The 24,747-nt window shown below is 54.6% G+C and overlaps 1 protein-coding gene across 1 annotated transcript; it reads right to left on the bottom strand.

Annotated features, from left to right (window-relative positions):
• Positions 1–248: 248 nt before the first annotated feature.
• ABHD2 (abhydrolase domain containing 2, acylglycerol lipase) lies at positions 249–24,295 on the bottom strand. The gene is made up of 10 exons (XM_090263732.1): positions 24,201–24,295; positions 21,697–21,896; positions 15,924–16,099; positions 14,310–14,477; positions 9,874–10,057; positions 7,836–7,928; positions 5,776–5,886; positions 3,742–3,811; positions 2,602–2,686; positions 249–737 (listed from the first exon to the last, which is right to left on the bottom strand). The coding sequence occupies exons 2-10, from the start codon at positions 21,888–21,890 to the stop codon at positions 541–543; spliced, it is 1,278 nt and encodes a 425-aa protein (XP_090119858.1). The 5' UTR covers positions 21,891–21,896; positions 24,201–24,295; the 3' UTR covers positions 249–540.
• Between the last annotated feature and the right edge of the window lie 452 nt (positions 24,296–24,747).

Below are 24,747 nucleotides of genomic sequence, written 5' to 3'. Positions count from 1 at the left end.
GCAACTCAAGGCAATTTTTTCTGCCACGTGAGAGGCCGCATTGCGGTCCGGGCCAGGCCCTTGATGGCACCCGAGCCGACCTTCATCTTCAGCACAGGCTGAGGCTGGTGAGCTCTCTCCAGAGCTACAGAGGGACGCATCTGACCACCACAAGACAACAGATACCCTTCCCGGTTCTTGGGGACAAGCCTTTTGATTGGCAAAGCAAGACGGCTGTTCTGACACATTTATCATGGGGAAAAAAGACGCAATTGGCTTGAAAGTAATCATGATGCTGCTGAAACAGGACAGGGCGGTGAGAAGCCTGTCGCGTCACCATGGCTAACAACGCAATGGAGAAAACCAGTAACTAAGCACAAAAATAGCCTGGAGTTCCCAGGGATAGCCGCCCATGCCAAGACAGATGTGCCCGGCGGTGGCCCCCGCTGATGGTGTGAGGTCAGATCCAGGTCACTGAGGAAGAGGGGAGACCCGAAGCAGCCGGTGAGGGACGCGAGTTCCAGGGGAGGGCAGCTGGAGCGCGCCGGAGTCCAGGAGGCCTCACTCCAGGTCGGCCTCCACCTGCTCCGTGTCGGAGCACAGCAGCTTGCTGCGTTCCCACTGGCAAATGGCGTTGGCGTACTCCACCACCAGCTTATCCATCCACGTCAGGGGCTCGGGGAACAGCACGGAGCCCTCAAAGAAGCCCAGGTGGCCCCCGTGCAGAGGCAGCACAAACATGACGTTCTCCCGTTTCTCTGCGGGGGAAAGGCAGCTGCGTGAGTCCCCGGGCTCTGTGAGGGCCCCAGCAGCAGGTGCGGAGGTGGGCTGGCCGGCCGGCCCGGGCTCTCCCCGCAGGCGGACGCCCCCCGCGAGGGCAGCCGGCCTCTGCTCTGCCTCCTTCACCGAAGCGGGAGGGAGCAGGCCGGGCAGGCTCAGCACTGGGACCTAGCAGGTTCAGGAACAGCTTGGCTTTGGAGCAGGACAGGCACCAGCTTAAGAGAGCCTTAGAAGTCTACGTGGTTCTCAAACACGGCTGCGCATCGGAACCTGCGGGGTTTGTAAAGCTCCCTATGCGGCACCCGGACCAACTACATCAGAATCTCTGCGGGGGGTGGACGTGAGAGGGACCCAGGCACTGATGCTGCTAAAGCTCCCCAAGTGACTCGATTTACAGCCAAGAGCTCCCCAGCTTGGTGCACCCAAACCCCTGGGATAGCACCTTAAAACGCAGGTCCTGCTCTCACAGGCCTGGGAAGGAGCTGAGTCTGCACGTCTGCTTAGTTCCCAGGCGATGCTGATGCTGCCCGGGGGGAGGGGGGCCCGAGGAGGATTCACTGCACAGCATTTATACTGTCATTCACTGGAGAACAAGGGGACGCAATGGACCGATGGGTTTTCATCACGTGTATCTTCTCAGACTGAGACGTTGCTCTGCCAGGGTGCGACCGGTGCCCATGCCCCCGTGGCGCACGCCGTGTGGCCGTCCCGAGAACGACCGAGGAGGCGCTAGACTCTGCGACTCAGGCCGGCCGCACGTGCTCGCCAAGGCCAGCACTTGAAGGGGCAGCCGGGACAGTGCGGGGGCAGCTGTCCTCCTGGGGGAGCACTGACAGGGGCCCCGGGCTGGCGGCTCCGGGCCTGCACGGGTGGCGCTTGCTGGCACCCCTGTGGCTCCCAGGGCTCTTCTGGCCTGACCCCTCTACTCTGCTCCGGGCAGGCGCTACTGCGAAACTTCCGTGACCTGGCAGCAGAGCTACGGCTGCATGCGGGGGGCGGGGGGGGGGGAGCGCAAGCGCTGCCGCCTTCTGTCCGCTGCCCATGGGGCCCGGTGGGCGCTCCCGGGCACGAGCCCGTGGTTGGACGGGGGCGTGTGACAGGAGAGGGCTCGGTCCCATTGCACATGCAGCGTGTGCTCTGAGTGGAGCCGCAGAGCTCTCTGGCAGCCGGGCCCAGGTCCTCTGCTGTGTTATCTACTCTGCTAGCTCGGGGTCACGAGAGAACCGGAAGTATCCCTCTTCCCTCCAGGGAACACGGGCTATTCACAGGAAACGTAACTACAGAGGACGTGGAGGGAGGAGATGAAGGCCCGGGAATGCCCCAGGTTTCTTCCTGCTACCCCCTGTCCGGTCTCTCCTTCAGCTCCTATTCGGGGTGGGGAAGGCTGTGCTAGCCGGAAGCACAAAACCAGTCCCAGTCCCATGAGCCACAGTTGGTTTGTTCTGCTGCTTATATTTTTATCCCAAAGCAGATGGAGAGGCTGACTGTCACGAGAGGTAGCACAACTGGCTTCTTTTTTTTTTTTGCTTTTCAGGTTAAGTCTTAAGTGTAAATATATCTTCAAGTCAAACTCTGTGACTTAAGGGAACTAGAACCCTGAGATAACCAACAATTTCACAGAGCACCAGGGGACTGTGCCCTCGTCTATGGATACAAATGACAGGCCTGGCTCCTGCACCAGGACGGAACGCGAGGAGGCTCTGCCAGGGCCCCGCTGCAGCCCCAGGGCTATCAGGCCAGGCTGCGTAAGAGCACTGCCAGGGGGTACAGGGCAGTGACGGTGACAGAGTAACTGTGGCAGTCTGCGGGGTGGCTGAGGCGGCAGCAGGAGAAGACACTTACCTGAAAGAGACTTTGGAATGGCTAGAAGACTTTCGTGTACCAATGGGTCATCAGCTGCGTTAACCAGCATGAGAGGCACATAAATCTGAACCAAAAAATAAGAAGAACCCAATGATCGCTTCCCTTCTGCAGACCCCATTGAGTCAAGGCTGAAACTCACTAGTGGACACGCGTCTGAAGCACAGGGAAGGGGGCACTGCTCAGAGCGCTGAACAGGGGGATCAGGACAGCTGGGACCCCTGGAGGTGACAGCACTGCAGGCTGCAGCTGTGACCCCAGCCCTGGCCGGCACGTGCTGACATTTGGACCGCCGAGCCAGGGAGTGTAAGTCCGCCTGCACGATGCTGGGGTCTCTGGCCTTGGCTTGGGACAGCTTCCCGGTTCTGTAAAGGCGCAGGTGAGGACACTGAAGTCTGTGTGCTGCTGCTAAACTGGGAGGGGTGGCCGGTGTGACAGGTGGCAGAGCTGGCTGGCGGTAGGGACCCAAGCCAACAGGCAAGCACTGACAGGGATAAATGGGAGGCCCTGTGCGTCAGTAAACAGAGCAACTGTACAAAGAGAACGGGAGAGGGCGGTTGGTGTTGGTTCAGGCAGAAGGCATATGCCTGTTAGGTTGGCCACAAACTTGATGTAATGCGCACAAAGCTCACTGCGGCTGCCAGGACCTGCCTGAGTATAAACCGGTCTCCCTGCAAACAGACATGCTCCTCCCATTGGGCACAGGAGGGCACCTGCTTTACTGTGATCCCAGATCACGGCAGGACTTCTGAATTCAGTCCTGGGCACCACACTAACAAAGTGCACTATGAGCCTGTGAGAAATCGACACAGATTGCCTCTGAGGAGCCATGGCAGGAGCCAGGCAGGGCTGTACCGTCACGGAAGATGGAGGAACAATAACAGGAGCTTTATGGGCCTTATGCAGACACGGAGCAGCCTGGTCCTGCAGTGCAGAGGGGCAGCTCCGGGACTCACACACGGAGGGCACAGAGCAGCAGCGTTTGGCTCAATAATAACCCCAAGGGAGCAGCTGGGGAGACCTGAGCCAGATTCTGGCCGAGCTTCCAGCAGGGACGTCCGGGAGGGGCGCTCAGGACCAGGGTACAAGGCCGAGCTCCCAGCAACCAGGGCCGCCACTCACCCTGTGCAGGTACCGCATGCAGCTCTCTTCTTCATAATACTCCTTCAGCGACCGGTAGCCGTGGAACTTCCTGGGACACACACAGGGGAGAAGGACAAAACAATGCCTGTCATAAGATCGGAACGCTGAGTGGGTTTTATTCCTGCTTCAGTTCCGGTACTCACTGGTCTCAGCGGCAGAATCTACACAGGCACCAGAGTTAGGGTGAAGAGCACCGCCTTTGGCATTTGGGTGCAAATCCTGGCTCTGCCACTTACTGGCCTGTGTGACCTTCGGCAAAGGGTTTACAGAGCTTCTCGTCTGTAAAATGGAGCTAAGGACAGGACCTCCCTTAATGTGAGATTCATGACGTTAAAGTATGTCCTAGCATGGTTACCCATCCAGACTGCTTACTCAATAAGTGTTATCTATAGTAATTTTTGGCAGATATTACATCTTTCGAGGCAAGATAAAGCCAGATGTCTCTATAGACACTAAGAAATTAAAGTTCAAAGGCATTTACTAGACCTTTCTTTACAAAAGGCTCTGTCCTGGTAGAGTAACCCCGACCGCCGTGAACTGAAATGAAGTACGTATCACGTAGGAGAAATGAGGGTTCAGGTGAGCGACTCTGCCCATCATGGCGCAGCAGTCAGAGAGAAACGAGAATAGATAAAACCTTCACTGCGGTTCTGCCCGGGTTCCGAGCGGCCTGGAGCTCTGATATCAGCAGGCCGAGTCCACCCCAGGCCGGAGGCTCTCTGGAAACCTCATTTCTTTCTGACACAGATTAGGGGCTTTTCTATTCTGACCAGGGTCTTCAAGAGACCCCTCCTCCCCGAAGCTGTGGATCTCTTCCAGCACCAGGATGCAGACACATCCCTGGCTGGGAAGGACCCAGAAAACTCAAGCTAGAAAGACAGTCAGGCCCCCTAACGTCGGGAGGGGCCACGTGCTGAGATCATCTCCGGGACATCTGTCATGAAGTCAGTCCCCTGTGGTCTCAGGGCCAGAAAGCCCTCTGACCCTCCAGGCTCACTAGTGACAGGCATGCGAGGAGGCTGCCCGAATGGGCAAAGAGCATTCAAACTGTGCCACCTGGCACCGGAAATGGAAGCGCTTTAAGGAGAGCTGGAGAACATTCTCTCTGTGGCTTCAAAGAATTCCGAAGATGATGGGAAATTGAAAAAAAATTTTTTTTTCATTAGACACACCTGTCTCAGGGAGGGTGGGTAAAATTCATTCTCACCTTCTAACATGCCAGCAATTTCCTAGTTTCTCAACAGGCGTCTTTCAAGGTCAGTTGGTGTAAGAAGCTGACCAAGGTCCCTTAAGGAAGACAAGTACAGATCCCACATGCTGAGGTCAGTGCCTGCCTATGCAATGGAAGAATGCTGGCTTGCTTTAGACCAGGCCTCAAGGGATCAAATGATGACTAACTAAAAAGGGTGATTTAAAAAAAAGCGAATGATGAGGTTGGAGATCCACTTTTCCAGCGAAGGCTAACCTCAATCAGAAACTACTATTACCAGGAAGGAGGGACTCTCAGGGTCTCAACCTCAGGGGCCTGGAGGGGCCGGGCAGGAAAAGGGTGATAGAAGGGCATGGGGTTTGTGAATTACACTCAGGGAAGCATCTTCATGAGCCCAAAGAAAGGGGCTCTGGCCTTTTTTCTTGCAACACTCAGCCCTCTTGGTCTATTATTTTTCACTTTTGATAGAGACGTGGACAGGGACAAATGCACTCTGTACAAATGCAGGTTACGGGCACCTCGGCCCTGCCCGGTATGGCGCACGCAGGTGGGGCGAGGGCTGTGGACACCCCTGGCCCCAGTTCAAGCTCCGTCCTGCCACGCAGGGATGCAGAACGAGGGGGCCGAGCCTTCCCCCATTTTGCAACAGAAACCAGAACTTTCATTTTTTGCGAACTTTCCTGGTGTCTTTCAACACTAGAAATGTGTTCAGAGAAATCAAAGCCCATGACACTGAGGGGGCAGAGGACACCCTGGTGCCGGCCAGTGGCGCCCAGCAGGCTCCTGAGCGAGCGAGGACACACCTCATCACGTTGTCATCGATCTGCATCAGGGACGTGGCCGTGTAGAGGCGACTCAGGTCCGAGTCCTCCAGGCTCTGGGGCTTCTGCACGTGGTCTCCAAAAAGGGCTTGTCTGGGACGCAGCACAGAAGCAAACAGAGAACAAAATGAAGATGAAAAACCAAACAGATCATCACGTTGTACACTTGAAACACCTTCCAATTCTATTTGTCAGCGATACCTCGGAACAGCTGAAAACAAATCTCTCATGGCAAACGATTCTGACGCAGACACTGGCAGAGCCGAGCCTGCCCCCGCGCCCAGAGGCACGCCGGGCCGTCTGCCAGCATGCGCGGCTGCGTGAGCCACAGCTGCCCGCAGGCCTCAGGGCGCCTCCGAGGGCGGGCTGGCACCGCTGACGTCTGAGTAACTGCAGAAGGATGGAGGTCAGGACCTTGTTTTCCTTTCCAGGGGCAGCTGGACAAGCTCAAGGTTAGGGCTGGGCCTAGGTGACTATTATAAAACCTTCACTGTGGAAGGGGGGTGGTCTCAGGCGGGGAGGCGAAGAGTGAGTGGTGGGCAGTGGGCCAAATAGCAGAGCCGACCCTCACGGTGATGGCGACGCTGCCCCCTGCAGCGGGATCCCGCTCCCTTTAAGAGCTGTTTCTGTCGCTTAACAAGGAAGACAGCGGTTAACCCATTTAGCATTTGGGCAGATCAATGGCTCTGAAATGAGTCACCTAAAAACCTAATATGTCCTCAGTAGAGTAATCACTCCTATTTGGAAAAAGATCCATCTTGAGAGGGTGACAAGAAAGGTCGGAGTCAGATGTGCGCTTCTGGACTCCCCCGCCCAGCAAGGCCGCCAGTCCCACAGGTGGAGGAAGACCAAGTTCACTTTGGCGTTTGGGCCTACTATGTGGAAGTCAATATGGAACCAAAAAGTTTGGGTTTCCATTCACGACCTCTCCCAAAGCGTTCCCCCCAAAAGGTTGTGAGGGAGATTATGTATCTAAGGGATAGAATTCACACTTGAAAGTGTCCCTATCACACCATGCTGCATGTCAATTACAGCTCAACAAAACTGGAAAAAATTAAAAAGGACAATGTTGATTTAAAACAGTAAAGTATTCCTAAAATTTACAGATGTTTGGCTTTTTGTAGTAAACTTTAAAAATGTAAGTACACTTAGAACACGTGTAAAGGGCTCTCCCACTTTCTTAAGAAATACAGGTGCGCCTTCTGACTCATCAGTTAGGGGCAAGACGAGGCCCTGCAGCAAATCAGACGTCCCCGGGAGCAGTACCGTCTGCCCCAGCGGCGTGGGGAGGCGGGCGGAGGACTTGGTGTCATGGTCCTGGCTTTGCGCCTTCTGCCACCTCTGCCAATCCCCAGGCCCAGCCAGACCTTGGCCGAGCCCCAGTCGACTCAGGACCCAGCACCGCCTGGCGCTCAAACGCCGGCCTCCTCCGCCCCCCACCGCCGCTGAGGTCTGCTGAGCCACCGCATGCCGGCCCTGCCCTAAGCGCTGATCGGGGCTTGACCCAGCGAGGGCTGCGGCCACACCACTGCCCAGGCCCAACCCCAGGGTCCCCAAGCACGAAGCCTGAGAAGGATGCCCCCCTCAGGATGCCTGAATTTGGGAAAGAATGGGGTCAAAGTGGTCTCTCTTCTTGGGTTTTCCTGGGAATGATGAAAGCAGAGAGCGATCTGGTGAATTTCAGAGCTTGGGACAAGCTTGTTTCTTTCTTTTTCTTTTTAATTTTTATCTATGGATTTTTAGAGAACGACAGAGAAATTGACTTGTTGTCCACTTATTGATGCACTCATTGGTTGATTCTTGTATGTGCCCTGACCGGGGATTGAACCTGCAGCCTTGGCCTGCAGGGAAGGCGCCCTAGCTAACTGAGCACCCAGCCAGGGCCAGAGCCAAAGCTGTTCCTCAGTCACAGAGCAGCTGGCAGAGCATCTGCAACCCCTTTGCCCCTTTATTTTCCCTGGAGAAACAAGAGTCCTGGCTTTTAGTGACTCCAAAGTAAGCTGGGAAAGGACAGTCTCCTGAGAGCGCGGAAGGCGGGGTACCTGTGAGAGAGGATGATCTTCTTCATGTTGTCGGCCATGAGGAAGTTGTAAAAGCGCCGGCACTGGTCCCACTGCATGAAGGTCTCCTGCGCCCTGCAAGACCACAGCAGAGTGATGGGGCTGCCCCTGCAGAGGACGCGGTGGGGCAGTGGGGGCGGGGTGAGGGGGGCATGACTGGCAGGCGGAGCTGCAGACTCGGAGCAGAAGGGTTTCCCAGAGCAAGGACTCCGCGTGGCCCTGCAGGAGCAGCGAGCCCTCCCTGCCCCACCGTGGTGCCAGGGAAGCAGGGCGGCCACCATCCCAGGGCTCGTCGCCCTCAAGCCCTGGCAGGACAGAAGGTCGCCCTGGTTTACAGTCAGGCCCTGTCCTTCGGTGAGCGGTCCTCGTACGGACGCTGAGGGGACCCGGGCCCGGCAGCGCCAGCCCAGACGGGGCGACGGTGTCTCCCTGACCTGCCGCAGGACCTCGGCCCTAGCTTTTGCGTTGGCCTTCGTTCCAACGCCCTCGTTTGTCAAATGTGCTGATCATGTGCTCTTGCCAGCAGCAGATGGCGCTACTGCAGCAAAATGAACAGGCTGTTGTCACTGAAGCTTTTGTTCAATGAAAAGTCCCATATCCTCCTACTTATCCAATCCCGGGCTCTCTGAACACAAAGCCAATGTTCACAGTAATTTCACAGCACTTGGTTGAGGAAGCCAGTCTAGAGATTCCAATTTTACAGATGACTGAGGCTTGTCTGAAACGGGACCGGGTGTCGGGTGAGAGGCCAAGTCTCAGGCCAGGCCCTGCTCCCCTGAGCCCTGGGCGGCCCTCTGCTCACCGCTCTGTTCCCCCAGGGACTGGGCAGGAGGGGACTCTGTTAACTCTGGCTGCATGATGACTGAACTGGCAGGTGAATATTTCTGGTCCAGCCAGGACAAAGGAACATGTCCCTTCAGCTGGCCCTCTGGAGAGCAGTGGGGAGCGAAGGGGAGGGTCACCAATGGAGTGAGGGGACTAGCCAAGTCCTGCCAGACTAGGGCTGGAGAGACCACTGTGGTCCCCAGACCCAGTGACGGCTAAACGTGGCTAAGTGTCAGAGGTCACTGTGAAAGGTGTCCACGTGCAGATTCTCGGCCACGCGCTCCAGATTCACGAACCAGAAGCCCCAGGGGTGGGGCCGCCCACGGCACTGAAGGCACTTCTAACGCAGGCCCCCAGTGAGCATTTGTGGAGTGAGAGTCGGTCCCTGGCTCCCGGACAGGCCTCTGTGACCCACTGGTCTAACCCACCTCCTGTTTCACACTGAACGACGATGACGATGAGCCACAGCTACGGACTCACCCTCTCACCGGCAACCCCATCAGTGCCACTGAGGACAGGGCCGTGCAGGGGAGCGCGGGGAAGCACAGCAGCGCGCCTGAGGAGTCTGGGGAGGTGTGCAGTGAGGGACCTGGGACGCCGCGGGCCTCGAGGGGGCTCAGAGCAGGGTGCAGCCCCGCCAGGACCCCCTGTGCTGGCAGGAGACCAAGGGGCCCGTAAACCTTGGCCCGGTGGGTGGGCCACGCCCCCCGTGGTGATGTTGGGGGCGCCAGAGAGACGCACGTGAAGTGCGGGCAGAGGCTACGCGACTTCTGCCGACCCTCCCAGGGGCCGCCTGACACTCGGCTTATGTGGGCAGGAGGACCCGGGAGGCTGAGGCCCAGCTGCCAGACTGGCTGGCCCGGCCCCTGTGCGCCTTCACAAAGCTGTACGAAGCTCCTGGAGGCACACACAGATGGAGTCCCTTCACCGAGACTCCCCAGGGAACGGCAGCTCTGAGGGAGCTTTGGCCTGCTCCCAAACCCAGCTGCATTATCCAAGGCTTAGGGGACCAGACAGGACAACTCCTGGGTACGATGTGCACAGCAGCAACCTAGAAAATTCTGCTGGGTCTCTGCCACAACATTCCCGTGGTCTTCACGGGGCAGCATCTGGTCCACAGGGGCACCTCAACAAGCACGCGCTAAGTGAAAGAGCAACGGGAGACAGCCGTGGGGCGCGGGGTGGGGGCCCTCACCTCAGCGCGCTGTAGCCCTGGCACACGCTGACGCAGCACAGGACCTTCTCCTGGTTTGCTTGAGTCTCCCCCAGGTATTTACACACGATGTTGCCGCCCAGGCTGAAGCCCACGACGACCAGCTGGGTCAGGGGGTACGTCTTCTTGATGTAGTTTACCATGGCTCCAAATTCCCAGGTGCAGCCTGCGGGCAGAAAGGCAAGGACACGTGATCACGTCAGCTGCGACAGAGACCGGAGCAGATGGGAGCTGGGAGGTTACCAACTGGACGCCAGGAGCGTCACAGAGAGAGAAGCGTATGTGAGTGTGCGTGAAGTTCCCAGGGGCCCCCAGTATACCAGGGAACATGGCAGGAACAGTGCCCATGAAGGCAGGCACCAGGTATCAGACACATGTGTACCCCTCCAAAGGTGGGCTGCCTGTCCCAGTGCTCAGGGAAATCAAGCGGCTCAGCCTGTGCACGGGCGCACACACTCGCCCAGAGAGAGAAAAAAGCCAGAGCGACAGCCTTGGGGACGGGCCGCTCAGGCTGCCCGACAGGACAGGATGCTGCACCAGGATTCACGGGGCTAGGAAAGGCACCAGGTACATGTTATTTGCGGGATCTTCTTGTACAGGAGGGAAGGAAAGTGAGACTTCAGTCCAGAGGGATGGCCGGGATGCTCTGCAGGATTAGGATAGTGTTCTCGGTGACGTAAGGACCGGGTGCCGGGGGAGGTGGGCCCGCTCAGAAACACCCAGAGCAGACCTATGGGCAGAGGGTGCACGGGCCTCGTTTGCCCCGGATGGATGACCTCCATGGTGCCCCCTTGGGAAGCCGGGGAAGTCACGTTACGTCTCAGCAGCTCTGTTAAGAGAAGCAGGCTGGCAGCCGTACACGGATGGAGGAATCCATCCCATCCTTGTAAGGCCCAACCCCAGACTCAACCTAAAATAAAGCCGAACGGGGAGTCAGGGGCTGCGGCAAGAAACGTGTACGAGACAGACCAGCATAATGACGGTTCTTAAAAACACGGCTCTCTGGTCCACCAATTACACTTTTGGGGGCTTTATACTGCAGATGCACGTAAAGATGTGCACACATGTGTGCAAGAATGCCCAGAGAACCAGTTACATCGCGGTGTAAAAGAATGACACAGAGAGACTGCTCAGGGGACGCGGAGTGACCCCGAGCCGTCTCACTGAGGGACAGGAGCACGGGGCAGAGGAGGGACCGGCACCACCTCGGGTGTGCACTTGGGTTGTAAAGGGACTATACGCGCACACATAGCTGAATAATCACTGAAAAACTGTAGCACACACTGATTTTCCGGCGAGGAGACTTGGGTCACTAGGGTGGGATGGGGACATAATTTTACTCATGGCTTTGGGACTTTTGCACTGTCTGGATGTTTTTACTACCAAGGCACATTACTTCTTCAGTAAACAATCCAGCCAGTTACCAAAATCTAGCAAAAATAAAGAACAATACTAAAAAAGATGCTGAAGTCCCCTGGATCAGTCCCCACCTGTGCTACAGACGCCCACGCCGCCACCAGGTGGCGGCAGCGGTGTGTGTGTGTGGCTCGAGACGGGGACACTACTCTCTGATTAAGCAATGGCACCGAGAGACTTGCTTTAAATTGTCAGCGAGATCTTTTAATTCTCCACCATTCCACTGGGGTTCTTCCTAAGTCTGTTCATCTGAGCTAAGTATTTATTTCTTTATGTTTTGTTCTAACACTGAATGAGCCTCTAATAAATTTCGGACGCCGTAAAGCAGAGACGTCCTTGGTCCTCGTCACCTCTGCTTCCCTGGGGCCCGGAACTCAGGGGGCTCTCAGTCGGTGTTCCGCGACACGAACGGACCAGAGCCGGCTGCCTGCGTGCCAGGCCCTGCCTGGGGGTGGACACACAGACAGACGGAAACCGATAAACGACGCACCTGACCTCACAGGGAGCAAGAGCAAGCGCCAGGCTTCGGACCCACGTCGAACCCCGACGCCGAAGTCCTTTGTCTTCTATTCCAGCTTTATGAGTAAGTACTATAACTGCAGGGGTTTATATTTTCATAAAAGTCTTGATTTCTCACCATCTGATTCCTTTTAGACTCATCTATCTTTCCCCAGCTTGAGGCTAATTATTGGAGACCTGGAGCAGATGTTCAGATGTCACAGGAGCAGGTACAAAACTCGGATTTGCTACACTAAGGAGCATTTATAGCTAATTGTGTTGGCACCTTGGGAGCCTCGATGTAATTAAATCCAAACACATCTGATCTGGAGGAAAGGCCAGTCCTGCCTAACGCCAAACAAGCTGCTGGGTGCTTTGCGAAGAGCTGCCCCTCTCCCCGGCAAGGGACAGGCAAGGACATGGTCCGCCGGGGACCAGCCTTCTGCTAGAGGCTGGTTCCCCAGGGACCTCCACCCGACCCCAGTCACTAGACGCCCTCGGGGCCTGGGAGCCCCTCCCCAGGCTGCTTTACTAAGAGCTACAGCGTCTGTTTCTTAATACCAGGAGGATTTTGATGAGGTTCCATGTATTTAATCCTTGTGGGATTAGCACCAATAACAAGATTTAGGTTCCTAATCTTGGTGCAGTTTTTTAAAGCCAAGATGAAACAGGAGGCACTAAGCTGGCCTTAGAGTCGGGCCTTCTTGGAAAGGCCACCTGCTGAGAACTGACAAGTCCTCTTTCCTCAGGCGCCTGCCCCTAGACAAGGGCGCAGCCAAGGCTGCCTGAAGTCCATGAGTCCAACTGTCACCAACATGACTAAGGAGGCTCCGGCACAGGGATCTGGAGACTTAGTGTTCCTTGTGGCTGGAGACTCTGAGTCATGGCTGCGTCCCCCACACCAGGCCGGGCCGGGCCGAGTGTCACCCATGCTCACTGGGAGGGAAGGAAGTCTGAATCCCAAGGACAGAGCACACCAGGACCTCAGAATGCGGCTGCAGCTGGAGAAAGAGCCTTTAAAGGGTGATTAAGTCAACATGGCAGTGCTGGGCGGGCCCTAGTCCAATATGACTGGCGTCTTTATAAGTGGCGATTAGGACCCAGGCACAGAGACAGACTGGGACGCACAGTGAGGCAACCAGTGTGACAACATGGAACAGAGGGCCGTCTACACGCCTGAGAGAGAAGCCTCAGCAGAAACCAAGCGCGCTGACACCGTGACCTTGGACTTCTAGCCTCCACAATTGTGAGTCAGTCAGTGTCTGCATTTGTAGCCACCCGGACGGTGGTGCTGGGCTGCGGTGGCCCTGACGCACTATAAGCCATTTGCCAAGAGCCCGTGTGCTTCACTTTACTCCCTAAAGTAATCATGGGTGAGGTGACAGCCGTCTGGGACCCGCTACAAATCATCTTTGGGGGGGTGGTTTGTCGGTGAAACAAGACTGGCATCAGCCAAGTAACTATTGAGGCTGAATGATGGGTGCACAGGGGTTTATCTGGCTCATTTTAATATTCTTTCTACTTTTATATATTTTAAACATTTCTGTAATAAAAAGCAAAACAAAAAAGCCTAGAGGAAACAACGGATGTGTAAGCCCTGTACGCAGCTATGGCCCCCAGGCTGCGGAGTCCCTGAGACCCCTGGGGACACTCATGGCCTACACAGGAAGAGCAGGAGTTCTTTATGGCAGAAATGAAGGAAGGCTTAAAGGAAAACCCCATGTTACTGCACAAGAAAAGGAAATACTATAAAAATGAACTTTTCCAAATGAACTTAAACATTACAATTCCTGATAAAAATTGTGATACGCTGTGCTAGAGCTCACCAAAGCGGACTTTTCCTCCCCGGGAAGAATGGCTCCCCCCACCCCACTGCGGTCAGGCTGGCCAGTGAACCACAAGCAGAATGACCTCTCTCCTTTCAGGCCGAAGCATCAAGTGCTTCCTGCTCTCAGTGAGGGCGCGGGCTCCAGCTGGTGGCTGTGCCGTTTGCCCGGGGCCCTGTATGAGGACAGCGATGACGGAGACCCAGGAACCCCGCGCCAGCACGATGGGTGCGCAGCGTGAAGAAGAAATACACCTTTGTTTCCCCACCAGAGACGGCGGGTGTGTCTACGGCATAACCTAGTCCATCTTGACGGCTACAGAAATCCAACACAGAACCTGACAAACTCATTCTGAAGCTCAACTGGGGAAAAAAAGGCAGGAGGACAAAAGCTCCCTCTGAAGAGGCCACAGGTCAGCGTTCATGCTCTCAGGTATTAAGCCACGTCACAAAGCAATGATAATTAAAAATGAATTATGACTCTAGGTGTGGAGACCAGAGTCGGCCTTCCCCGGTGAGTGTCAGCATCTGCCCCGGGAGAGGTGGCGGTCACGGGGTCCACCTGCGGCCTCGCCTCCCCTTGCAGCAGGGCACACACTCCACGCCGAGGAAAGGAAGGTGGCGTCACAGCGCACCTGAAGTGGGGACAGAGTGGGGAGGCTCCCCGGCCCCCGCTTACCGTAGGTGAACATGCGAGGCGAGGTCAGCTCGATGTTGGGCAGGGCGCCCAGGTGGTTGAGCACGGCGCACCGGTAGCCATTTTTCTGGGCATAGTCGACGAAGGTCCGAATGTACTGCTTCTCGCTGTGATTGGCAATCCCAGGGCAGATGACCATGGTGACGTCATCTGCGGGGTAGAGAAAGGGGTCCTGGTACACTCAAGAAACAGCGACACAATGAATGGACGCGATCACACTTCCCTGGCGTAGAAAACGGGAGGAGGAATTGAACACACATCTCTCCCCTCCGTCCTCTGGGCAAGAATCTCTTTCCCATTTTCAACTTCCCACCTCCGTCCTGGTGGGAGCAGCAGTCCGGTGAAATGAAACTTTGGGCTCTCATGATAGAAGGATGAGTATTAGAAATGAGATAAAACATGTAACTGGGTATGGCAGAGAAATAAATATTTGAAAGATCAGCTCCAAGACTTATAAACACACTGTGAACTCCTAACCTATCATTGACTCATTCCTCCTGCGGCTGTTTATTGGGAACCTGCCGTTCCGGGCTCTGGGGAGCCTGACACTGCAGCGGGCGGGCAGTGAAGAGCTACGCGGTGCCCTTAGGAACTACACTGGGAAGGCATGATGGATTCACTGGGAACGAGGCACCCATTAGGGGAGGCAGGGACCGCGCCTCTGAGGAGGGGACATCGGAGCTGAGACCTGAATGACAAGAAGGAGGCAGCCGCGTGCAAGTCTGGGGACAAGCATTCCAGACAGAGTGCACATAAGTGACACCTCCGCCACTAGCTACTCAGCAGGTCTATTAATCTACGTAACTGAGCGTTACAATATGTTTACCGGAATCTACCCATAATATTGACTGAGCTCCTGTGAAAAACTAAGTGCCTGTGCAGATGACAGAACTCAGAAGACATGCGCTCTTCTGGCTGGGACGGCATTTGAAGGTGCTGCCCTCTAAGTCCACTTCCTGTGAGTCCTCACTGAGCCACACGTTCTGAGTACCAACTGTGCAGGTTGGAAAAGCAATGGAAGTGAGAGGGGTTTCTGAGAACCCGGGGTCCCGGACCCTGCCCGATAAGTACAACTTTAATGTGTCCCTTTGCCCATGGAAACCTAAGCAGAGGGTACCCGAGAGCCTTTATCACCTGCTGGTGCCCAACCAACAAAACCAGCCTACGCTGCATCTCTAAGCCTTGGCTCCTTCATCAGTATTGCGGGGGTGATAAGGCACCGGCCTGCCGAGGACTAAATGAGGTGACAGTATACATAAAGCATCAGAGCAGCCTGGCTCTGCCACTGTCACCAAACCAGAGGCCTGGTCCCGGGCGCCTGGGCTCTGCGTTCTCCTGCACCCCCTTACACCCAGCTTCTGCCTTTCACCAGACAGTTAAGACCGTCTTCGTCGCTGCTTCTGAGCTGTCCATGGTGACCGGCAGGGGCGTGCTGGAGCGAACCCTCGCCGGTTGCTCCTAAGGGAAGTGTCTCAGCAGATGTCCCCCAGGCCCTGGATATGGCGGGTGTGAGAGGCAGTGTGTCCTTGGGCGCCCCCGCTGACGAGGGCTCCTTCTCTGCGTGGTGGCCCCGTCAGACCCCCTAAACTCGCTCACCTCCGACACAGTGCTCGGCCAAGGGCTCAAAGAGGTCGAAGGTCGAAGTGGCTCCATCAGACATGGTGATGAACTTCCGGTGCCCGTACGGGTGTGGCGACCGCACCCGGCCCATCTTCCCATACAAGGCTGTTTGGATGTGCCCACTTTTCCCCCAGATCAACGGCGGAAGGTATCTAAGAAAGAAGGAGACAAGAAGTCAATTTTCCCCATGCTCCTTCAATAAGGCTATAAAAAGCCTTTGGGCAAAAGTCTTTAAAACCACTGAAGATTTTTTTTCTGACAAATTCTATACTTTAGTACAGAATCTCACAAATGAGATTTTTTAAACTTCACATCCAGGCCACGACTTACTCCCTTTCCCCATTTACTACCACACCCTGCATCAGATTAGCTTTAGAAATCAACCAGGACGTGCTTCTATGGACAGGATTTCAAATTCAGGGTGTTAAGTAATTCAACATGGGTTATTTCCCCAACACAGAATAAAAAGCAAGCTGATGCAAAAACCAGCATGACCCCCATGCCCCACCCTCCCTAGTCACTCGACCTTGCCCTAAGTGACTATTTTTTTTGTTTCGCTGGATTAAAAACGTCCTCAAAGAGAAACATTTTATTGATGTGGAAGACGTAAGACAAAAAAAAAAAACAACTGGCAGGAGCACTAAAAAGCATCAAAATCAACGAGTTCAAACCCTATTTTGAGTAGCAGAAAAAAAACCTCCATCGGTGCAGGGCATCATATGGGGAGGACTGTGAAGGTGACAGGACACACAACCTTTTATAAATAAAGTCCGTTTGGGGGGTCCCCGTTATATGATGATGCACAGCACACAGAACACCTCTGAGGTGGCCCTGTCTCCCCCCTCCCCGCTCACTCCCCTCGTCTGCACACAGATGTCAACAGTCTGCCCTTTGGCCCATCCAGGATGGCCTTTCCGTCACTTCTCAGTCCGAGACCACCTCAAAAATCTATGTCGGGTGGGGGGGGGGGGAGACGGCACTGAAACCTCGTGTCGTGTCTACAACTAAGTCAGCGGGGAAGCCTGAATGGCCAACTGGGACCTTCCTGCGTTATCTGCACAGGATGCCCTTTAAGAACATTCTAATCCAGAGATGCCTGTGAGGGTTAAGATGCTGAAACTCGACATGAGCACATGTCTTGCCTTTCTTTGATGTGCAGAAAAGAATTCACAAAGTGTCAAGCAATAAAGTTAGGAAAAAGATGGGTTCTTAAAATCTTTAATTAAAAATGTTCTTCTTTTGTTAGTCCGTATACACTCAGAGAGAGATCGTCACTAACAACCCACACTCGAACCCCGAGCCCCGCCCCCCCTGTTCCCAGGGAGCCCACCACCACGGGAGGGAGAGGAGAAAGCAATTTTATCTCCTTTTCGGGGCTTAAGAGACTGGGAGAGGTGACCTTGCACTGGAAGACTCAGCATTTACAAGTGTATATGTAAGTTTGACAGACACCCAGTAAATATAATAACAGGGTGTTTATATTTGGATTTAAAGGAGCATTATAAAGTTTATATGGAAAAACGAATCAGCTATAAGAGCCGAGGGAGTTACGATAACAGCAGTCATGAGGGGCTCCTAGCACCACCCTGCTGCCCACAGGGAAGCATATTTAAAGAGCTACAAATACGCGAACAGCATGTGCATTCAGGATTACCAGCAGCGCAGAAAAGACGGACATGTGCAAAACGCACCCCGAAACTCAGTGTGAGTGAAAGACGGCAGGTCTGATGAATGGTGCTGGGCAAAGGGTAGCATCTAGAAAAATACTAAGTTGGAGCCACACGTCACACCAGGATAAATTCCAGAGGGATCACACAAAAGATTTTAAAGCAGAAGAAGAAAGCATAATGTGCTAGAAGAAAGTTTAGAATTATTTTTTATAATGCTACAATGAAGAAGGCCTTTCTAAGGAAAACAGAAACCCCAGAAGCCATAAAAGAAAGGATAGAAAGATTTGACTAGCAAAGGCTTAAAAAGATTTGCATAGCAAATACCACCTTGGGCAAAGTCAAGGGACAACTGACAAACTGAGAACAAATATTTGCAACTCATAGCACAAAGGGCTAATTTCCCTCCAACGCCAAGGGCTTTCTCAAAAGATGAAGAAAAAGCCTGTGACCAGGAGGAAAATGGGCAGGGGCTACGAGAAAGACCATAAAAATAGTTCAGTGTAAAAGAGGGGCTCAGTGTCTCTCATAAGGGACACACTTACAGTGAGGAAAAGAGTCTGACCCACCAGGTTGGCAAATGTCAAAAAGGAGGAGAACCCCGCATGTTGGCCTGGCTTCCGTGCCCGTGGGCTGGCCTGAGGGCGCTGGGTCACAGAACTCCCCACCCATACAGCCTCTGACCCAGCAATCCCACTTCTGGTTTATCCTACGCTGCCGCGTGCATGGGAATAAATACAGAATTATGTACTGCAGCACCGGGAAGCAGAAGACTGGAAATAAATAAAACCTCCACCGAGGAGGCCAGTTAAACAAATGATGGTCCATTACGTAACGCCAAGCAGCCAAGACAGAAACGGAGGGTGCTCTTCCTACGATCTTGTGGAAGAATCGGTGACGGTCCATGAAGAGAGGCAAGGTGCAGAAGGGCACACAGCTTACGTGTCCCACTGCCCGTGCAATCAAAAGAAAAGAGGTGTGTGTGCGCGCGCGTGTGTGTGGTTGCTGTTTATGCAATCAAGCTGGAAGCCTTAGCTGAGATGACGGCTTCCCTGGCTCATACTCTCACTGACCACTGTACCTGCCCTCGTGGGGACCCCCCTGAGCACCGCGACTGCCTTTCAGGGTCACACAAGACTCAGCCTCCAAGCCGCCACAGCACGTCGCCCTCCTGCAAGCTCCTTTATCACGCATCTTAATTACGCACTCTGACACCCATCACACAGGCTCCCGCCCAACGACCCACAGACGCCAGGGGGCACGCACTCGGTGCGCAGTGGTGGCTGTAGAGCTTATGCGACCTGGCTGAAAATGCCAGTTCGGGGCCTTGCCGGCAGCAGAAGTGGCTACTACGTGTCACCGGAAAGTCAGGCTGGCTGCGGCAGCGGCATCAGTGCCCAGCGGAAGGATGGAAAACACACAGCCTGCTGCTCTGCACGGCCCTCCCCCCACCCAGGAGGCCCCGGGCGGCTCTGGATGAACCCCTGGCCTGCTGGGGAGGGTCCCCACGTGCTCTGGGTTATAGGCTCCGTTAGTGGAGCCTCAGAAGTTCACCTGCCTGGCTTGACGCCTCGTGCCCACGCTGACCCAGGGCCCTGACTCTATGATTAGAAGCTGACACGGGAGGGGACTTAGGGTGGTTCACAAGCTGCCACTGGGGCTGACTCATTTCCATGGCTCATGGTGACCTGGCCCGGCAGGCGGCCACCTGGGGCAGAGGAAGAGCATGCAGCCCTGGGGAGAGGGCACTGCTAGGCCCGGCAGGCAGGCGTGTGGGTGGTAACCGGGTTGGCATCTCGTCCAGTCACGGGAAAAAACAATGCATCATGATTACAGCTTTCTGTATCAGTAACAGCTCTGCTTCCTAGAATTTCAGAGAGGAGGCAGATTTCCTTATAAACCCAGGAAAACGCTTTCCTCAGCCCAGTCCCACTTGCTCGGAAGGTGCTCTCCAGGCTGTGCAAGATTATGCTGCCAGTCGGTCACTTCCCACATGGCTGCTTCCGGCCAGGACGAAGGATAGACTAGTCCGCTCTCAACCCTTCACGGCGCCGGATGGCAACGCGGGACTGACAGTTAGAAATCAGACTCATTCGCCCTCCAGAATACACGTTCAAAGTCAACTTGTCTGAATCATGCTTTACCAACAAAGCATACACTGACTGGCAGTACACGGCGCACTGCCTTCCAGGGCGAAGGGAGATGTGCCAAGGGGCAGGTGCAGGAAAGGGGACAGTGTGTGATCACAACTGGTCACCACTGAATGGACAGGATCAGCAGAACACGAGCAGTTGGTCAAAGCTGGCTACACTCGGACACTTTGGACTTTCCGGAAAACCTGGTTTATTCCCTGTTCCTGGACACAGGACCACTTTTCAGACAACTGTATATTGGGAAGGACCACAAAAGCGGATCTGCTCCCAGGACAGTGGGAAGCAAGTTAGGTTTAAGCAAAGGAGTTTAAGTAAAATGACTAGTCAAGGGAAGGAGAACTGGTGGACCAGGATGGATCCGGAGCCTAGTCTGGGCACGGCTGCAAGAGAAGGCTACTCAGTAATGGGGGGACCCTCTTGCCTATGGTACGTGCGGAGTTTGACACTGTGTGATGGGATCGGCTGTAGCATATGCTTCTTTTTCTTATTCTCTTTCTAAGACATAGTAGAACCCTGAAGCAAAAGCTCAAGGTGATGAGTAGGGCCGTGGGTTGGTCCTAAACTTCTGGAAGCTGGAACTGACTGCTTTGAGGAGGGCACAGACAGCACATGGAAGATGAGCCTTGAGTATTTTGATCATTTTGGATTCTGAATGTTTTAGACTTTTCAGCAGTCCCCGCAGGAAGGCACAGCGTCTCTCACGAGAAGGGACCATCTGTACCTTGGTTAGAGAAGGGGAGTGGGTGCCCTCCCAGACTCAGCTTGGTTATCTTGATTCGATATAGAGGCCTTGGAGATGGTGGCACTTGCTGTCTGCCTTGGACGGCCTCCTGGATAAGTGACCCGCCAGAGCAGAGACAGTGCAGACGGGCAACACCCGGAGAGTCAAATTAACCCTAAACACCCCCCGCTGATTGTAAAAACCTCACCATCTGGTGACAGAAGACAGTGAGTGACAGAGAAAGGAACCAGGTCATCCCTGTTTGGCTGGGCCTTCCTCGGTTTATCACTGAAGATCCCACATTCTGGGAAACCTCTCAGGCCCGGGAAAACCGGATGTTTGCTGGCTTGTTACAGAGGACAGTAGCCCGGATTTAGCAACTCAGCCTTTCCACCTTGACGGTTTGGGTTTGGGCTGTTTCACCAGAAATTCAAGCAACTTTAAGATGAAGTCACTTGAAAAGGTGAGCTCACTGATGCTAACCACCAATCCTGGGTCTCAATCACGACAATTTTTGAGTCTTTCATCTTTTTGAGAACTCCTAAAATGAAGCTCCCAGGTAAAGGCGCTCTGAAGGTCTGGTGCCTACAGAACAGGTGCATCTAAGCGCCGCAGACCCACTTATCAGTCGTTACCGGCTTACCACAAGCATCTAAGGCAATATTTGCAGTTCTTAAAATGGGGAAAATCAGGGCAATGGTATGAAGGCCCTCAGCAATTACAAGTTTATCCTATGAAAAGGACAAAGCTACAGTGTTCAGCCAGGGAGGAAAAGCATCTAAATCTGATCTGGAATGTCTCTGTGAGCAAGCAGGAATTAAGAGGAATTTAAGCCCAAAATAATGCAACCCTTTTCAATGTTAACTCCCTGTAAATACGCTGTGCGGGCTCCCCGACTTCCGCCCGGGGTGAGGGGGGGCTGGGGGGGCTCTGATCAGCAGGGTGTGAGGCCGCATGTGCACGATGTTCTGTTTAAGACTCAGAAAGCAGCAGCCGTCCCCGTCCAGGTGTCCTGCGTCTCCCCAAGAGCAACGCCCCTTTCCCGCCCAGTCCTTGTCCTGAGCCGTGACCCCAGGCTCCGTGTCCGACCCTCCAGGACGCAAACCCAGACTCCTGTGGCGACTGTGGCCATTTCACAGGCCCCGGGGACGACACCGCGCGAGCTGGGCGGCTCGCAGGCGGGCAGGTGGCGGGCGCGGCCTACTCACTCTTTGGTCAGGAGCGGGCAGGACTTGAGCAGGAAGCGCGAGAGCCCCGAGTCCTGGAAGTAGAGGTCGGGCGGGGCTGTGGGGCTCTTCAGGTTCAGGCAGCGGACGATCACGTACAGCACGGCGGCCACGGCGGCCAGCTTCACGCCGTCAAACACGGCCGGCAGCTCGGGCGTCTCCAGCATGGCGTTCATCTCGGCCTGCGGAGCAGAGGCACAGGTCTGGCTTCAGGGCTCGGGGGCGGGGGGCGGGCCCCCCCACTCGAGGGGACAAAGCCAGCGGTAACATGTCCCGTCCGGCGTGTCCACAGGGCCCACCCAGGTGGGCTGTCATCAGCACTTTCCAGCCACCCATGGACTGGCAACCACCCACATCACAAAGAGTCTTGAATACCGATAAGCTGGGTAGGGCAGTGTTGTTTGTTTAAATCTAATGGGGGGGGCAGGGGCAGCGACGAGAGGCGTGTCATGCGCGTGTCTGTGTCCCAGCATGGAGGAGCCGCCGCCGCAGGAGGACTTGGCGCGGCACCCCGAGGGAGCTGTCAGCGTGTTATGAGGCCCCCGGTGGGAAAGGGAAACGCTCAGGGGTCTCCGGCCCCCAGTTTAAGGAGAGCCCCCCCGAGAGCCCATGGCGCTTGCTACAGGGCTGCTTCGGATGGGCGCTAACTTGTCAGCACAGGCTCCGTCCCGCGGGTGGGCTGTGTCAGCAAAGGGGGCCATGCCTGGCCGCTCCTGTCCCGGTCTTTGCTATCCTGGGGTTCTGGCCAGGATTGTACCACCTGCATATCCAAATGCTACCAGGCCTTCTCCTATGATGACATTCCAGACTGCGGAGACCAGTGGCCACCACAGCCCTGAGAGGCAGAGTCGGATGGGACTGAGCTGAGCTCTGGCTTCGGACTAAGGAATTCTGCAGTTTGCAGAGGTTTAACAAAGCAGTGGTCAGGTTTTGTGGGTCCAGCCTACAGAGGTGTACTGAGCTTACAGCTAGCTAAGCAAGGCATGCTTTATTTTCCATCTCCTGGCCCGGACAAAAGGCTGGCAACTTTTTCCACGTGACCTGTATCGTGGAAGGGTTTAGCAACGTTAACTATACGGGAAAACGAGAGTTTTTCTGTAGCAGAAAGTGTTGCTGCCACCTACCCCCTTGGAAAAAATAATAAAATAAATAAAGAGGTAAATCAATCTGATGAACCCTTCTATGATAAGCAAACTGGAAAATGCATAGAACAGGACCCCTGGAGAGCGGGAGAAAGAAGTCCCATCAGAGAGGACAAGTGGGACGGTGAGTTGCCCTTGGATGCAAACAGGCAGCCTCGGGACCTCCGCAGGCTCAACCCACGCCAGCTGCAGCAGGTGCCTGTGACGGCAGCAGGTGCCTGTGACGGTCCCCGGCCACAGCTGCGACACAGATGCGAACCTGACGGCTGTGGCCCCCAGGTGTGGCTATCCTGCCTGCTGGCTCCACCCCTCCATCTTCACAGCAGCAGGAGACAAAGCCACTTGGGCCAGACTGGGCCGTCTGCTCCTCAGGGCACTGATGTCAAGTTCAGAGCTCAGCCACTTCCCCCCACTAGTCCAAACACAGGCTCAATGTGGACCAAGGGGTAAGGAAATTGTGTCTGCATATCTGGCTTCCCCTAGGTTCTCCTACTAGTTTACCTTTGGGGGAAGCTCTACCTCATATACACACCCCTCCCAACACATAAAAGCAAACAGCAACAGCAGCAAAAGCAACAAAACCCCAGTCTCTTCCCTGCTGCTCTGCAGAAAAACAACATCAGCTGTCACCTTAAAAAGCAGGGAAACCACAAGCTAACAAAAAGGGAGAAAATGGGAACTCTCACAGCCAAGGTAGCTATGGCAACAGCTTCCCCTGGAACGGCTTCCAGTAGCCTCTGCTAAAAACAGTCAGCATGAGAACTCTGGTGGCCAGCGGTGCAGCCAGAACAGGCAGGACCAAACACTCCCCCACAGACATGTTTGGGGCGTCACAGAAAGAACTCTCTGGAGCCCCACAGCGAGGTCAGAGGGCAGGCAGACACCCCTGTCCACAGTCAAGGTGACTTTGGCAAATACAGGACCTAACCACACTGCAGCTGACCTCTGGCAGGGACCCCCAACTCAGTGGGAAGGCAACCAGAGATTGCAGCTCCTTAACTCGCCTGCCACTGTCAGGGCAAGAAAGTAACTTTTAAAAATTTATCTGACACAATTTCACATCCAGGCTAGACCTCGGAATAGACGTTCAGCTGCAACCACCTTTGAACTTTTAAGAGCTGACAGTTTCCTTAAAACTCAGCCTCTGGGGACATGCGCCCCTAAAGACTAGCTATTCGTAAGTTACTAAAACGAAGGGTCTTAACTTAGGGGTCTGCGGGTCCCCTAACGCAGGGGTCCCCAAACCCTGGCCATGGACAGGTACTGGGTCTAGTAATTTATTTAAAGATTTAAATAAAATTTTTTAAAAATGAAAATGAAAATAAGAGTCTGGATAATACCTACCTGTGTCCTTTCTTCCTCTCTCCTGGGAATATTAACTGGTCTTGAAATGTTGTACAGCTGGGCCGGTCAGCTCAGATCTCTTATTCAGATTTACCTAAAAGCAGAAAAGATTGGTGACAAGAAAGAAGCGATTTAATGGAAATACAAGCACAGTTTACATTCCTCTGCATTTCAAGTCTTTAGTGAACAAGACGAACTCTGTAGCTAACCTGTGGACCGCACCCCTGGCCGTCTGCACACCCAGCTGGGAGGCCTCTGTCCATCCGCAGACCAGGGGCTCTCTGGTTTCCGGGGCAGGTTATCTGCTGCGCTCAGAACTCTGGCTAAAGCAAACTCACCCCGCTTTTACCCTTATCTTGTAACATAATCTTCAGAAACAACCGACAAGTATCTCTCTGTGTAACCCACGACCTGACTTAATGAGGTTTTAGGTCAAGGCACCAGTTGGGTGACTCATTCTTTCTCTTGCAAACGCACAGCAATGTTGAAAAAATATGAGCTGAGAAAAGTAAAAGGGCACAGACGGGCTCAAAGCGTGGCCCCAGAC

The sequence above is a fragment of the Furipterus horrens genome, unplaced genomic scaffold, assembly GCF_987537825.1.
Source record: "Furipterus horrens unplaced genomic scaffold, mFurHor1.1.pri manual_scaffold_16, whole genome shotgun sequence".
In the NCBI taxonomy this organism is placed as follows: Eukaryota; Metazoa; Chordata; class Mammalia; order Chiroptera; family Furipteridae; genus Furipterus; species Furipterus horrens.
The sequence above is the reverse complement of the archived record's forward strand: the minus strand, read 5'-3'. Positions and strand labels throughout refer to the sequence as shown.

What these genes read in the sequence shown, in the direction of transcription:
- ABHD2 (XM_090263732.1), bottom strand. Translation starts at nt 21,890, where the DNA reads ATGAACGCCATGCTGGAGACGCCCGAGCTGCCGGCCGTGTTTGACGGC. An exon ending in GGCCGAGCACTGTGTCGGAG is followed by an intron (nt 14,478 to 15,923) that starts GTGAGCGAGTTT and finishes TCTACCCCGCAG; the next exon opens with ATGACGTCACCATGGTCATC. An exon ending in GCATGCGGTACCTGCACAGG is followed by an intron (nt 2,687 to 3,741) that starts GTGAGTGGCGGC and finishes TTTTTGGTTCAG; the next exon opens with ATTTATGTGCCTCTCATGCT.